The sequence below is a fragment of the Peromyscus californicus genome, unplaced genomic scaffold (assembly GCF_007827085.1).
Source record: "Peromyscus californicus insignis strain IS unplaced genomic scaffold, ASM782708v3 Scaffold_20__1_contigs__length_68692818, whole genome shotgun sequence".
In the NCBI taxonomy this organism is placed as follows: domain Eukaryota; kingdom Metazoa; phylum Chordata; class Mammalia; order Rodentia; family Cricetidae; genus Peromyscus; species Peromyscus californicus.
In genome coordinates this window covers 43,497,581-43,512,840 of record NW_026294503.1, presented here as the reverse complement: position 1 = coordinate 43,512,840, position 15,260 = coordinate 43,497,581, and the positions used below count along the sequence as shown (strand labels likewise).

Sequence of the window (15,260 nt, the reverse complement as noted above, 5' to 3'; positions counted from 1 at the left end):
CCCTTTAACACAGTCTAGACATTTTTTTTTTTTTTTTTCCAAAGTGCTCTTTCCTGGAGTCTCCCCGGGGGAGGGGCAGGGGCGGAGGTGGCACTTGTGGACACTGTTCCGGCTTTCTTTGGACAAATGTGGATTTCTCTGACCATCTTGTGTCCTTGTCGGAACACAACTGTCTAGGGCCCTTATGGTTTCTGGAGCCTGGAGCCCAGGGTGTGGGCCGGAGCCAGGTCTGGCGGTATGCAGCTTGTAGGGGACCCAGCCAAATCTCCCCAGGGCAAACTTTGGGGCCTGGTTTCCTCATGGGAAAGTGAAGGATGAATCAGATGGGCTGTGGGCTGTGGGCTGTGACCCCCTGCTGCTGTCCTGTCCTCTGTGTCTCAGGGTGAGCAGCCAAGTCACCTTGCTGCTTCCCATCAAATGGCCCAGGAAAGGGCTGGATTCCCCCACTCGGCACAGAAGTGCAGTAGCTAAGAGACACCATGATTTACCCAGCTAGTCAGGCTGTGCAGGAAGGGCCTCCTGATTCCTGACTCCATGGGGACTCTGAGTGTCTCAGGAACCTTGATCCTGACCCAGGCTTTGCTGTGTTACTTGGGGCAAAGCCCTGTCCTTCTCTGAGCCTCTGACTCTGGAAGAGGATATAAGGATTTAACCATGTTGGTCCCAAGTCCTGAGCCTCCTTTGGGCAGCACGCTGTCCTTGGGAGAACTCTACTAGGGAATTTGTCTAGAGTCCCAAACTCCTGGCCCTCCTCTTTTAGCTCAGTGATGCCCATAGGACCAGCCCTCCTTCTGCAGAGACCCTGGCCCTTGCGCTCCACCACAAGGGAGGCCCACCGCCAGCCTGTTCTGCTCCCCTCCCCCACGGAAGCTGAGACAAGGGAATTATTTTTGGAAAAAGAGCAGTTACACAACAAATGAATTATTTATCTTTGGGCATGGAGAATGAGGCGTTTTGCCGGGCTTCTTAATTCTCATCCGGATTTGGGGGTGCCCACTTGGATGTGTGGACATGTCTGTCATGTACACAGATGTTAGGGGTGTGTGTGTGTCCCTCCCATGTGCATCCCATGGAGCTTTTTTTTTTGGTTTTGTGAGCTTTGTGCAGGCCGGCAGTGGCCTGTGGACACAGTGTGCCGGGTGTGCCCAGGAGGGTGTCCACGCACTTGTGCCCACCCGTTCCTCGCCGGGTTTCCTTCTCTGTCTTGGTGCTCAGACTACCCCCGCCCCCCACTGTAACTCTTCCCTGGTTCTCTCTTTCCCACCTTGCCACACCCCAGCCCTCCCTTGCTTTAAGGGAGCAGGGGCCCTGGGGTGCTTGCTGGTGCAGAGTCCCTGGTTCGAAAGGGGCGTCAAAGAGGGGTGGGGGGGCCTACACTGGATCTGAAGGGGTGAGTCGGGGGCCCTCACACTGATCTCTCACTTCTCTTGATACCACCTTTCAGGAACTAGGTGGCAGATGGGCTTCTTCCTTCCTGTCTCCAGCTCGCTCACCGTCCCGCCGCCGCCGTCGTGTTGCGCTCCTGGCTCCCGTGGGAACTGCTTGAAGCTCTGATCCCGGAACCCGAGGGGAAGGAGGAGAAGAGCAAGAAGTCAAAGCCTGGGAGCCTGCGCTTCCGGCAGGAACCTAGAGCCGCGGCAACGCCTAGTGCCTGCTTGTAGCCCTTCAGAACAGCAGCAGGCGCCAGCTGTATCCATCCTGCCCAGGCCCCGCCCCCCCACTCCTGTGCTGGAGGTCACCCCCAAGATGGTGGTGGCTCCAGGGAGGACTGTGCTACCGGCCCCATCCTCTGGCTGCTAGGTCCCCTCCGTTCTTTGGCCCTTCACCCCAGCTGGGTCCACAAGGGGTCGAAGCCTGGGCCATGCTGCGCCTGGGGCTGTGCGCGGCCGCGCTGCTGTGTGTGTGCCAGCCGGGCGCCGTGCACGCCGACTGCTGGCTCATTGAGGGAGACAAGGGCTACGTGTGGCTGGCCATCTGCAGCCAGAACCAGCCACCCTATGAGACCATCCCCCAGCACATCAACAGCACTGTGCATGACCTGCGGCTCAATGAAAACAAGCTCAAGGCCGTCCTCTACTCCTCGCTCAATCGCTTCGGGAACCTCACGGACCTCAACCTCACCAAGAACGAGATCTCCTACATTGAGGACGGTGCCTTCCTGGGCCAGACGAGCCTGCAGGTCCTTCAGCTGGGCTACAACCGGCTCAGCAACCTGACGGAGGGCATGCTGCGTGGCATGAGCCGCCTGCAGTTCCTCTTTGTCCAGCACAACCTCATCGAGGTGGTGACGCCCACCGCCTTCTCAGAGTGCCCCAGCCTCATCAGCATCGACCTGTCCTCCAACCGCCTCAGCCGTCTTGATGGCGCCACCTTTGCCAGCCTCGCCAGCCTCATGGTGTGCGAGCTGGCCGGCAACCCCTTCAACTGTGAGTGTGACCTCTTCGGCTTCCTCGCCTGGCTCGTGGTCTTCAACAATGTCACCAAGAACTATGACCGCCTGCAGTGTGAGTCACCGAGGGAGTTTGCTGGTTACCCATTGCTTGTGCCCCGACCTTACCATAGCCTCAATGCCATCACCGTCCTGCAGGCCAAGTGCCGCAATGGCTCGATGCCTGCCCGGCCCGTGAGTCACCCTACACCCTACTCCACGGATGCCCAGAGGGAGCCTGATGAGAACTCAGGCTTCAATCCTGACGAGATCCTCTCGGTGGAGCCGCCGGCCTCATCTACCACAGATGCATCTGCGGGACCTGCCATCAAGCTGCACCAGGTCACCTTCACCTCGGCCACCCTGGTTGTCATCATTCCGCACCCTTACAGCAAGATGTACGTGCTGGTCCAGTACAACAACAGCTACTTCTCCGACGTCATGACGCTCAAGAACAAGAAGGAGATCGTGACGCTGGACAAGCTGCGGGCGCACACCGAGTACACCTTCTGCGTCACCTCGCTACGTAACAGCCGCCGCTTCAACCACACCTGCCTGACCTTCACCACGAGGGACCCTGTGCCCGGGGACCTGGCCCCCAGCACCTCCACCACCACGCACTACATCATGACCATCCTGGGCTGCCTGTTCGGCATGGTCATTGTGCTGGGGGCCGTCTACTACTGCCTGCGCAAGCGGCGCATGCAAGAGGAGAAGCAGAAGTCCGTCAATGTCAAGAAGACTATCTTGGAGATGCGCTATGGTGCCGATGTGGATGCCGGTTCCATTGTGCACGCGGCCCAGAAGTTGGTCGAGCCTCCTGTACTGCCTGTGGCCCGCATGTCCTCTATTCCCTCCATAATCGGGGAGAAGCTGCCGGCCTCCAAGGGGCTGGAGGCCGGGCTAGACACGCCCAAGGTCGCTACTAAAGGCAACTATATTGAGGTGCGCACAGGTGCTGCAGGGGACGGCCTGGCCCGGCCCGAGGAAGAGCTCCCAGACATCGAAAACGGCCAGGGCTCGGCTGCAGAGATCTCCACCATTGCCAAGGAAGTGGACAAGGTCAACCAGATCATTAACAATTGTATCGATGCCCTCAAGCTAGACTCGGCCTCTTTCCTAGGGGGTGGCAGTGGGGGCGGGGACTCTGAGCTGGCCTTCGAGTGCCAGTCCCTCCCTGCAGCTACTGTCGCCTCCTCAGCTGCCACCCCTGGGGCGCTAGAGCTGCCCAGCTTCCTGTCACCCCCCTTCAAGGAGAGTTCCCACCACCCGCTGCAGCGCCAGCTGAGCGCGGATGCTGCGGTAACCCGCAAGACCTGCAGTGTGTCATCCAGTGGTTCCATCAAGAGCGCCAAGGTCTTCAGCCTGGACGTGCCAGACCATCCAACCCCCACCGGGCTGGCCAAGGGCGACTCCAAGTACATAGAGAAAGGCAGCCCCCTCAACAGCCCGCTGGACCGGCTTCCACTGGTGCCCACAAGCAGCAGTGGTAGCAGCGGTGGTGGTGGTGGTGGTAGTGTTGGTGGTGGTGGTGGTGGTGGCATTCACCACCTGGAGGTGAAGCCGGCCTACCACTGCAGCGAACACCGGCACAGCTTCCCTGCTCTCTACTATGAGGAGGGCACCGACAGCCTGAGCCAGCGTGTGTCCTTCCTCAAGCCACTGACCCGTTCCAAGCGCGACTCCGCCTATTCGCAGCTCTCCCCAAGACATTACTACTCAGGGTATTCCTCCAGCCCCGAGTACTCGTCTGAGAGCACACATAAGATCTGGGAGCGCTTCCGGCCCTACAAGAAGCACCACCGCGAGGAGGTGTACATGGCTGCCGGCCATGCCCTGCGCAAGAAGGTCCAGTTCGCCAAGGATGAGGACCTGCATGACATCCTTGATTACTGGAAGGGGGTCTCAGCCCAGCAGAAGCTGTGACCCTCTCCTCCCCCACCGGTGAGGTGAGGGGGAGGGGCAGGGGCACTGGGGGGGGGACGGGCCCCGCCAAGGGTGGCCGGGAGGCGGGGGACAGGCCAAGGGGTCCGGGCCCGAGGGGCCCCGGGCCTAGGAGTGGACGTACACGCACACCCGCACACACACACCCACACACACACACTTGACCACCACCTGACTGTGAAGCAACCAACACCCAACAATAACGGACAGGAAAACAAACATTTTCCTTAAAGTTTACAACCTGCTACTGAAACCAGTTGTCTTCTACTGTGCTGCCCAAGGGACTCACTGGGCTGGGGAAAGAGGCCAGAGAGGGTGTGGGGCCTGGGACTCACTGGAATAGACGCAAACCATAGAGAGCCCTCTTGCTCAGAGAGGGTATCCTCCAAGCTGGGGGGAGACATTTCCCTTGGAGATCTGGCAACATGTGGACATTGGGCATCCTCTCCTCCCACTTTATGGATGGCCCAGGAGGAGGAAAAGAAGCCCCCCCCCCCGGGGGGTATCACCCAACAGGTTACAGCTCTGTCTCCCAGCTTCCTGGCCCAGCGCTGGCCCTGCCTCCAGCTGCTCCTCTGGGCCCCACCCCCTCCGCCCACTACCCCTTCCAAAGCTGTGGTCTCAGGGGTCTAGGGACTGAGGTAGGCAGGTGCTTCTCTTCTCTAGAAAGTCCATGGGCACCCACAAGGTGAAAGGCTATGGTCCCTAGCCCTGGGTGGTCAGGCGTGAGGAATGTCCTGCTGACCAGAGAGTAGCAGAGGCAAGGGTGCCACCAACCCCCTTCAAGTGTCTTCCAAGTAGCCCCGGGGAGCTGCCTGGGGGTGGGGTGGTGGGTAGACCCGCTCCCCGCTGGTATCTCAGGTGCAGGCCCCCAAGCCACAGCCCCTAGTTTCTCTGGGTCTCCGGGTCCCCTACCCACGACAGAGAGGCAAAAGTGAATGTCAAGGCCTGGGGCCGGTGTGGAGATGGTAAGGAATGTAGGGAGTCCTCCCCTGCACCCTGCACCCACACTTGCTTGGCCCCTGCTGTGTGCAGCATCTTGGCCTGCCCAGGAGGGCATCTGCCCCACCCCACCCTGTCTGACCCCTTGGCTAGAGGGGCTCTCATGTTTCCATGGAGATGGCCACAAGTCCTCTTTCTGACCCACTCCCAACACCAATCAAAGCACAAACAGGGAGGTGCCCCCTACTGCCCTGGTCAGAGAGCGGGCCAGGTTCCTGGCCCCTCCTCTTCCCTAGCCAGTTTGTTGCCACGGGCAACCCAGTGCCTGGCAGTTGGTGCCCAGAGCGACCAACTGACCAACCGTTGGGCTCTGGAGTTCTCTCAGTGTGGTTGGCAGCAGAGGGTGGTGGAGGAGGCCTGGCCGGGCGGCAGAGCTCTCAAGATCCAGGAGCTTCCAGGGACAAGCTCTGGGGGCTACTCTGGAGTCCTGAGACTCGGCTAAGGCATTGTCTTTGCCTTTGAGTAGGCAGTGGGCCTGTGGGCCACGGGGGCAGCTGTTCTAGGCAGTTCTGCTCCCCGCCTGTGTTGCCCTTTGACTTGTCCTTGAGATAGGGAGGCACCTTCTTGGCTCTACTCCAACCCTTCCAGAGACCCCCTCACTCCTGTCACTCTTCTGGGCTTCTTGAGATGGGACCGTGCAACTGTGGAGTGAGGGATGGGCGGGAATGGGGGTGGCGTCTCATTCTACCTGTGAGGGCTCTGACCAGGAAAGCTAGGGCTATCCTTGGGGGTGGGGTACAGGGAAGGACTGGGGTGGGGAGACTTGACTGAATGCCTCTATCACATCGACTTTTGGGGTGGGCCGAGCCCAGGGCTCACTCAGGGGTGACATTTGCAAAAAAAAAAAAAAAAAAAAAAAAAAAAAGAAGAAGAAGAAAGACTGTTCCCCTGGGGGAGAAGAGGGGACTGGCCAGCCTGGATGTGAAGAGCAGAGCTCCCCCAGCCACAAACCTGCCCTCACCCCACCTTATACCCACCACCCTGAGAACAGCAGGCAGGCCGAGAGGCCAGGGGTGTGAGCAAGCAGACCCCTGTTTTCTTTGCATGACGATTTTACTGTATTTTTCTGAGCAAACATCTGTCGTGTATGTGCCAGTTTGTCCAGACTCCCCTCCCCACCCCCATCCCCTCCATGTGATCCGAGCAGCTCTTGAAACCCAGGGAGGGCCAGCTCTGCAGAAGACCCAAAACAGGTGCCACCAACATAGCCCTGCTCTCCCCGCCCCCGCCCCCATCCCCTTCTCCCATCTTTCTGGGCACCGACCTCGGCCCGTGGGGTTGCCTGCTGTCTGCTTTACCCGCCCCTTCCTATCTCAGTCCCATTCTGTCCCTGCTGGTCCTTTTCCCTCCTCTCCACCAGGCAAGGCAGTCTCAGAAGAGTGTTCTCAAGGCCATGTTCTCGTAGAAGGGGCTGTGGGAGGATCCTTGTCGACCTGTTCCCATTTGGAAATGAACCTGGGGCCCTCTGAAGAGGCACCTTGTCTGGCAGGCAGCTCAGCCACCCGGGATGGGGAAGGTTGTCCGCCATACTGAGTCCAGGAGGCCAAGAGCTTGGAGCTTCATGGAGAAGCTCGGGGCCCTGCAGGAGGGGAGTGGGCCTTGCCGTGCCCAGGGAGGATCCCCACAGTGGACTGGGCTCTGTCCTCACAATTGGCCGTCATTCCTCATTGAAGACAACTTATAAACCTCAGAGGCCACTCAGGGGGACTTCAAAGAAGAGAGGGTCCATTTCAACAGTGGGGCCCAGGCCATAGGGATCTTTGAGACAGAGCAAGGGTCCAAGGCATAGGCACTTCCACTGTCCGGCCCTCCAGCTGCCCTGGCCAGTCCTCCAGGGTAGGCCCTTGGAGTTTCCCTCTGGCATGTCCTGTGTACTATCTAGGATGGCTTGTCCCTGGGCAGAAGTAGAGTAGTGGAGAAAGACCAGTGCATACTTACTCCCTGGGTCCAAGCAAATCCCCTGGCTTTGTAATAGCAATGAGGTTTGGGCTGAAGCTTGAGGGCAGGCCATGATTAGGGGCACAGAAAGAGGAGGAACTCAGGGGTTTCATGGAGTCATCTCGGGGGGACACAGTTGGAAGTCACAACGGGCTTTTCCCGTCCTGGTAGAGAACAACCTGTGAAGCCTCCTTTCTCGGAGTGTGTGGCCTCCCAGAAATAAAAAGCGTCATCTCAGCAGGTTCAGGGAGCCTGTGTCAGCTGGCCACTTCCTAGGAAAGGGCCCTTCTGTCACCAACGGCCCTTCCACGCTGTACTCCCTCGAGCACAATGCAGGGCCGGAGGGCCTGTCAAGGAAAGCCCTGGCCGCCTCAGGAGGCCTTGGGTGGCGCAGGGGAGGCAGGTAGTGATGCCTGGGGCTGGTGCACGGCTCTCGTGGTCCTGATTAGAAGTCACCTGTGCCCACAATCCAGAAAATGTAAGGAGCTGACATGGGCAGAAGCACAGGGAAACCTCTAGACAGGCCCAGAGGGGGACAGACTGGGACAGAAGCGACAACTCTCCCACCCTCCCAGTTCACGAGGGGGGCCGAAGCTGAGGAGAAGTTGCAGGCTTCCCGGGAGTGCTAGGCCCCTGCAGAGAATGAAATGAGGGATGGGGGGGGGGAGGGGGCGGCGGGCAGGTGGTCTTTCGTCCCTTCAAGGAGACGAACAGGTGACAGACAAGAAGAGCCAATGCTTTGAAAATGAACTAGGAGGGAGAGGTGTTGGACCTGCTGGCTGTCCCCAAGCCTCTTCACTGGCCACCCTATCACTCAGCCCCCAGCAAGTCCTGACACGCCTGGGGGCCTCTTCTCCAGGGTGTGGGTGGGTGGGAAAAGGTATTGGGGGGACGCTATGGGGTGTCTAGCTACCTGTAGGGTGACCTCATCCCTTAGATGTTTGTCCCTCTTGATAAAGCTTGCTCTCTGGGATCCCCCTCAGCCCCAGGAGACGGTGTCTTTCCCAGTCATCCGGCTCATGTCACACGCTGACATCTTCCATGACCTACATCCACCTCTAAGAACCAGTGTCTCCCCCAGCTTGCCTCAGTGTGCCCCTCCCCCCGGCTGCCGGCTGCCCTCTGCTCAACAGCAGGGAGAATAGAGGGATCCACAGGGGTGTCCTCCTGTTCCTTCCTCTTCTGCCAGGCAAGCACAGGGCTGTGGTGGAGGTCCAGGCAATGATGACCACCCTCCCTGCCCCCCACCCTCCACCCTCCTCAGGAGCTGCCAGCCCCCCCCCCCCCCGGGGCACGGCAGCCTGGCACCTGGTTTGAGCCCTGCGGAGCTGGGCTCGGGGGCCCTGGACTCTGAACCTGTGACCCCTCGCTGTGTACGGAACTTGCCTCCTCCTGGGGGCCTTGGACCCTCTCCTTTTCTTCTTTCGGGGGGTAACTTCATTTATTTCTCCTCCTTCCATCTGCCCCTCCCCCAACCTTCCTGTTTTAAACCGAATGGCACGAAATCGTTTTCCTCACCTTGGAGATTCCTGTATGGAGAGAACCAATTTCTATATTTGCAATAAATTTCTTATTTAAAGCAACAGGGCCAAGCTTTGCATTGAATGCATCCCCAGCGTCTCAAGTTCCTGGTGTCCCTTGCTCACGTCCTCTTTTCCTGGCAAACAGAGCTGAGTGGTGGTGCCCTCATCGAGTGCCTAGCAGGGAATGTCGGGATGCCATGCATTCCCGCCACCCCACCCTGTCACAAGAACCTGGAGGTCACTCAGCACGGTGACCTGGTGCCTTAACCTGTAGTTCTGGCCTCCCTCAGGCACACCCCTGGGGAGGCACGTGGGCAGCAGAAGGAAAATTGCCCTAGACAGTGGTCATAAAGCCCGGTTTGTTCCAGGCCACTTTCCCTGCTCCTGCCAAGATGGGACCTCTAGACTGGCCTGGGCACCCATCCCTGGACCCTGACATCCTTTACCATTTGCTGCTTTTCACTAATAGCTGTGGACCATCCCTGCCTTGAAGAACTAAGACTTCCTTATGGGTTCCGGTGGCCAGGCAGAACCTGGGTTACCATGCTCGGTGGAGCCTCAGGCTCAACTGTGAAACCTTTGGGGCCAGGGTAACCACCGCTCAAGCCCCTGCCTCCCAGAGGCACTTCTGACTCCCCCTGTCAGAAGTGTGCCCCACCCCACTTGGGCTGGATCATCAAAGACCTTTTTAAGTGGGCTCCCGGGACTGAGCTAGTTCCTGTGAGGGATGCCGCATTACAGTACTCTTGTTAGAGCAGACAGTCCAGAATTGCTGCCTAGAGGCTGCGACATTTCCTCTTAGAGACCTCCACTCAGGTGTGGCCCAGATTCTCGACTTCACTGCAGAAAAGAACTTCAGGGTGTGTCAGTACAAAGCGGAGCTGGAGTTTATTAAGGTTGGAAGGCCTGGGGATGTAGCTCAGTTGGTAGAGTGCTTGCCTAGCACACACGAATCCCTGGGTTCAATCGCTCACACCGGGCGTGACAGTGCATGCCTGTAATCCCAGCACTCTGTAAGGGGGAGGCCTTGGCTATCTGGGAAGTTCAAGGCCAGCCTGGGATAGATGAGATCAAAGAAGAAAAAGAAAAAGGTTTTAGTATCAATTTAAGCATGGGCATTGAGGGAGAGAGTCCAGAAAAGGAGAGTACATACATTCTGAGCTTCCGACAACAGTCTCACTTAAAGTCTTAACAATAACCATGAACACGGTTTTGGTGAGTTCTGGAGTTACATTGTTCAAGGGGTTTCCAAGGACCTTTCTTCTCTTAGTAAATGAGGTCCTCGGGTGGTTTCTGAGGGACGCTGTATAGGACAGGAGGCTGATACGGTGAAGCCATGGGTCACGAGGGTCAAGGGAACCCTTACCAGGCTAGTTCACGAGAAAGCTGACACAGCTTGTGTGAATCTCAAGCCATTCTCAGAGTGGGGAGAGGGAGGGCCTTTGGCCTTACGCGCGGTTTGCTCCTGTGTTAGGATCATTTCGTGTGTGGGTGCTTGTCTGCATATATGTCTGTGCACCACGTGCGTGCCTGTTCTAAGAGTTTTTATTTGAAGTGTATGTGAGAGCAACATCGTCTCTATATGGGCGAGCCTCACAGTAAATTCTATTGTGTCAAATTCCTGTTTCAGCTGGTGAGAGGCTTCGCTCAGAGGGCGAGGGGCTCCCTTCTTTTTTGAATATCCTTTATCCATCTCACCTTTCCTGGCTTTATCCATCTCACCTGTCCTTCCTGCCTCAGGGCCCTGAGCCCTGCCGGCTCATATCCCCCTCTGAGCGACCTCACACATCCTGGGGAAGCCGTTTGTAGGCGGTTATGGGAAGATCTTGGTCTGACCATCTCTGCTTCCTGGCCCTCGAGTTGCTGGGGTCCTGCCAAAGTCCATGGTCCTCGGAACTCCCCCCTGGGCCGAGCTTTCTCCAGCTGCAAGCTGCCTGCCCTGTTGAATGCCTTGGGGTTCCTTCTGGCCCATCCATGAGCAGGGGTCCAAAGGCTCTCTCCTTCAGGAAAGGGCCTAGCATTTTGCTCCTCCACAATGGCTTTATGGGTGACCTGCCAGTTCACATTTTCTTCAGATTCTTCCTCATTGTGGGGTCTGGCCCTTCTCCTGGGCCTCTGGGAATTTCAGGCCCTGCCCTCTCCCTCCCTCCTTGTCTGCAGCTCCTGAGGCCTGCTCTCTCTCGGAGGTAGCACCCAGTTCCTCCTAGGCCCTTTAACCACGGGAAGGTGAGCCTGGGCCAGAATGAGGAAGGATCTGGACTTCCACCCCTGCCTTTGTGGGCGGGTTGCCCTCTAGCGCCCCCCCCCCCACTCCTGGCTCACTCTCACTCATGTGTCCTTGGGCCTTGCATTTCAGAAGAGGATACTTTTTTTTTTAAAAAAAAGCTCTTCTCTCATACAGTACATCCGGACCACAGCCTCCTCTCCCTCCCCTCCTCCTAGTCGCTGCCCCCACTTCCCCTCTTCCCCAAATCCACTGCTCCTCCATTTCTCTCCTTTTCAGAAAAGAACAGACATCCCAGGGATATCAGCTGAACATGGCATCACAAGATGCAATAAGACTAGGTACAAACGCGTATCAAGGTTAGACTGGAGGCTGGAGTTTCCTCCAGTAGGAGGAAAAGGGTCCCACGAGCAGGCAGAAGGGTCAGAGACACCCCCCCAACACACACACTCCCACTATTTGGAGTCCAACAAAAACCCCAAGCGGAACAACCACATCACATACACAGAGCGCCATACAGGCTTCGTGGTTGCCCCTCTGAGCCCTGCTTAGTTAATTCTGTGGGCCATGTTTTCCTGTTTTGCCTGCAAGATGCGCTGGGACAATGGTGGCTCAGAGCTGGGGGGAGTGGCCAACCAATGACTGGTCTAACTTGAGGCCCAAACTCAAGAGGGAGTCCATGCCTGACACTGCCTAGATGGCCAGGGCCTGGAAGCTACGTGGCTTAGAGACCTAGGGTAGAACCAAACAGTGCAGGTCTTTCAAAGGCTACCTGATCTATAGACAAGAAGTGTAGATGTAATTCAGTGTAGATGTAGCCAACGGTTTTATCAAATAAAAAACACAGAGCCGATTCAGAGAAGAAAGCCAAGAGGTCAGAGGCAAGAGCCTCACCCTTCCTGATTCAGGGATCCTCCCCAGCCAAGAGAGCTCTCCGAAAGAGAGCCCTACTTCCTGTGTGTCTGTCTCCGTACTTTCTTTGTTGTGCCTTCTCATTGGTTGTAAACCCAATCATGTGACTGCCTCGTCACTGCCTGTATGTACCGCCCTCCAGGTCCTTAAAGGCGTACGCCACCACTGTCACGCACTTGCTATGGCTCTAATAGCTCTGACCCCAGGCAACTTTATTTATTAACATAAAATACCACCACAAAGAAGCCCCAACCCTGGCCTTATGAGGAATATGACAGGTGTGAGCAAGTTTTTGGACCTGCTTTGGGCCTACCAGGGGCCCTTGCAGGATGGGGCAAGGCCTCCTGTCCTTCAGCTCTGCTGTGCCTTGAGAGGGGGAGGAGAGAGGCTACACAAGGTCAGAGGTTGCTTCCTTGAGCTAGTCCACCTCATCTGACCCCAAGGCTTTTTTGTTCTTCTATATAATTTCATTCTGACATCCCTTCAGTGGGGACGTCCTTACAGAATGCGCCAATCTGGAGGCCAGCAACAAGTCGAAGGGTACTAGTCTGTGACAGCCCTGGGTCTTGGATTCTGGACCTTGATTCAAGCTGCTTAAAATTTTTCTAAGATTAAATTCTTGGGATAAGTTCTTCATCCAAAGATGAAAAGAATGAGGCAGAGAACTATGGGTTGAGAGGTCCACCCTGGGTTCTAGAAAGCACCACAAGGAGGTAGGTGGCTTCTTCAGTTTTCAATGTGTCCAGACATGGCACCATGATCCTGAGATGGGAAAAGCAGGAGGCATCGGGTCTCCTGGGTCAAGCATGGCCCTCACCCAGGCTGTGTACACAAGAAGGGATTGCATGGGCCCAATCCCACCCCAGCTCTTCACCACGGCACTAACATGCGTGTTCTCAGAGCCTCCACACTTGACCGTTCTTGAAAGACCCGGGACCCCAGGACAGTCTCTCAGTTGGCCTCAGGTCCACATCCAGGGTCTATCCTCCCGAGGATGGCCTGTGCCCATGTGTGTGGGGTGTCCTCAGCGGGTGTAATGGCCCGGGGCAGCTGCACAGAGAACTGCCGACAGAACTTAGCACTATGTGTGTGCAAACACTTGTCCCCTAAGTTGTGGGATGTGTCCGGAGAGCAGAAAAGGGGTGTGCTACAGGCTAAGGAATGGGGCTTACCTTCCCCTGACCACTGCATCAGGGAGTCTGCCAATTTGAACTTGAGGTTTTTCAGGCCCTGCCGAGGTGTATTTATCAAGAGGGTGGGGTGGGGTGGGGGTGGGGGGGACGGCGGGTGCTATCTATTAGTGTGGTTTCTATCTTCTCAATACTTTCTACCGTGATATGTAGCCACCTTGGGGCTAGACCTGGGGTGAGGAGACTTCAGTGGGATGAAGTGGGTGGTCCACACATTGGAAGTGGATATGGCCATAGGCTGGGAGCCTCCTTTTGCCTTTAGATGTCTGGTCAGGAGCAGATGGCTTTAAAAGCCATGCCCCCGGTGGAGGAGAGTGGGTTCCTAGGAGAACGGATAGTACTAGGACCCAGGAGCTGGATGAGACCAGCCTCTGAGTCCAGGAGTTGGGGAGGGGTGAGAGAGTGGGAAGCCCAGGTAGGCAGTCCCTTAGCCTGTGAGACACCTTCCCCCTGCCTTTCCCAGTGGAATAAAGAGCACGACCTCCTGCTAAGGTGAGGTAGGTACACAGCTCAGAGGCTCCTTGGCTTTCTAAGACGAGACTGAACCTTGTTCTGTGTGCTCTCCAGGCATCCATCCTAGCTGACCTCTGAAATGGAGAAACCTAAAGGAGACAGGCGGGACTTTGCCTCCCCAGCCCCAGGAATGGCTTTTCTGTGGCTACCTCTGAGCTCTTTGTCAAGCCCTCCCACACACTTCAAGATTGATGCCTGGAGCCCCGAGCAGGCCTCTTGTGGCCCAGGCTCTGCTGAGAATGCCATTGGGGGACACACAGCCCAGTCTCCTGGGAACCATAGGAAATCTGGGTTAGAGCAGGATTCGGGGCACCTTTGGGCTGGCCTAGGCCTCTTTTACTCCACTCCCCTTTCCCCACACCCAACCCTCCACCCCAGCCCTGGTCTCCCAGTCTCTATGGTCTAAGGACCTTTTTGGGGCTACAACCGAAAGATAAAAAAAAAAAAAAAAAGATAAAAAAAAAAAAGCTTCTCCACTCAGGCCCAATGCTGGTTGCTTGGAGGGCTCAGCTTGCAATGGGGCTCCTGAGGCGGGGCCCTGTGTTGGTAGCTACCAGACTCCCTGCAGTGTCTCCAGGGCACTTCACTCTTTGATTCTTCCCTAGGGACCCTGGGCTTAGCCATGCTGGCTGAGGGTCCAAGCAGAGTGCTGGGTTTCCTGACTTCCACCACACTAGACCTCTTCAGGCCTGACTGCCCCTCCTGTATCCACTCCCATAAACAGATGGAGCTGCCCACTGGTTTATGAACCAAGGGTTTGGCTGACCCACCCGGATGACCTGCAAAGGGAAGGGTGAGGATTGGGATTGCCCATTTGAGCTCCAGAGCCTCTGTTTGCACATCTGTGAAATGGAGCCAGCTACGTCCTCTGGCCAAGTTGTAGTGTGGAAGTGAAGACCTGAGAGCCAAGGTGCCTGTCCCCTAGGCACGGCTCACCAGGCAGTTCCAAAAGCCGGCCGAGGGCACTGCCCACGTTAGGGTTAGGCTAGTTTGCCAAAATGAAACAAAGTACTAACAAGTAATACAGGGAGATGGGGAGGGGACTCTGTTGCCTAGTCAGGGAGATGTCCTGGAAGGACATCCCTGCTCCCACCTGTCCTTTCTGAGCTCTGAACCCAATGGACTCCCTCCCTCCTCCTGCATGGCTCGGGCCTCGAAGTTGCACTATTTGCTTTCACGGCCTCCGTGCAGCTGGCATTCGGATGCCTGCAGGAGCTGCTGCCACTCTTTGGCTTTCTAAAGTCTCTGGGTTCTAAATACCACCCACAGGCTGACAGCTCTCAGGTCGCCAGGCCAGAGTGGCCTTGAGCCTCTGCGTGCTCCTCTATCAGAAGTTCCAGCAGCCGCTGAGGGCCATCCTTGTCTCTGTTTTTGTTCCCCAAATCTTATGCCGCAGCACCTCCCAGGAAATTCTCCCAGAAGAGCGACCCCTCTAGAGTCCACCTGACCCCTCTGGGAACCCCTGGCCCCAGGCTACAAACCACACCACCTTTCCCTAGGTGGCTGTGACAGCCCCCAACTGCCTTCTGAACCATCCCAGACACTAAGTCAGTCTCCATGGCCCAATGGGCACTACCGGGCATGGC

At 56.9% G+C, this 15,260-nt stretch overlaps 1 protein-coding gene across 6 annotated transcripts in view; it reads left to right on the top strand.

Moving 5' to 3' along the window:
* Elfn2 (extracellular leucine rich repeat and fibronectin type III domain containing 2) overlaps nt 1-8,895 on the top strand; it is a 52,954-nt gene extending 44,059 nt beyond the window's left edge. For all 6 annotated transcript variants that reach the window (XM_052748285.1, XM_052748288.1, XM_052748289.1 and 3 more), the window contains exon 2: nt 1,445-8,895. In XM_052748285.1, the coding sequence (XP_052604245.1) occupies nt 1,862-4,354 (2,493 nt within the window). In that variant the 5' untranslated portion in view covers nt 1,445-1,861 and the 3' untranslated portion in view covers nt 4,355-8,895. The remainder of the gene's footprint in view (nt 1-1,444) is intronic.
* Nucleotides 8,896-15,260: the final 6,365 nt, after the last annotated feature.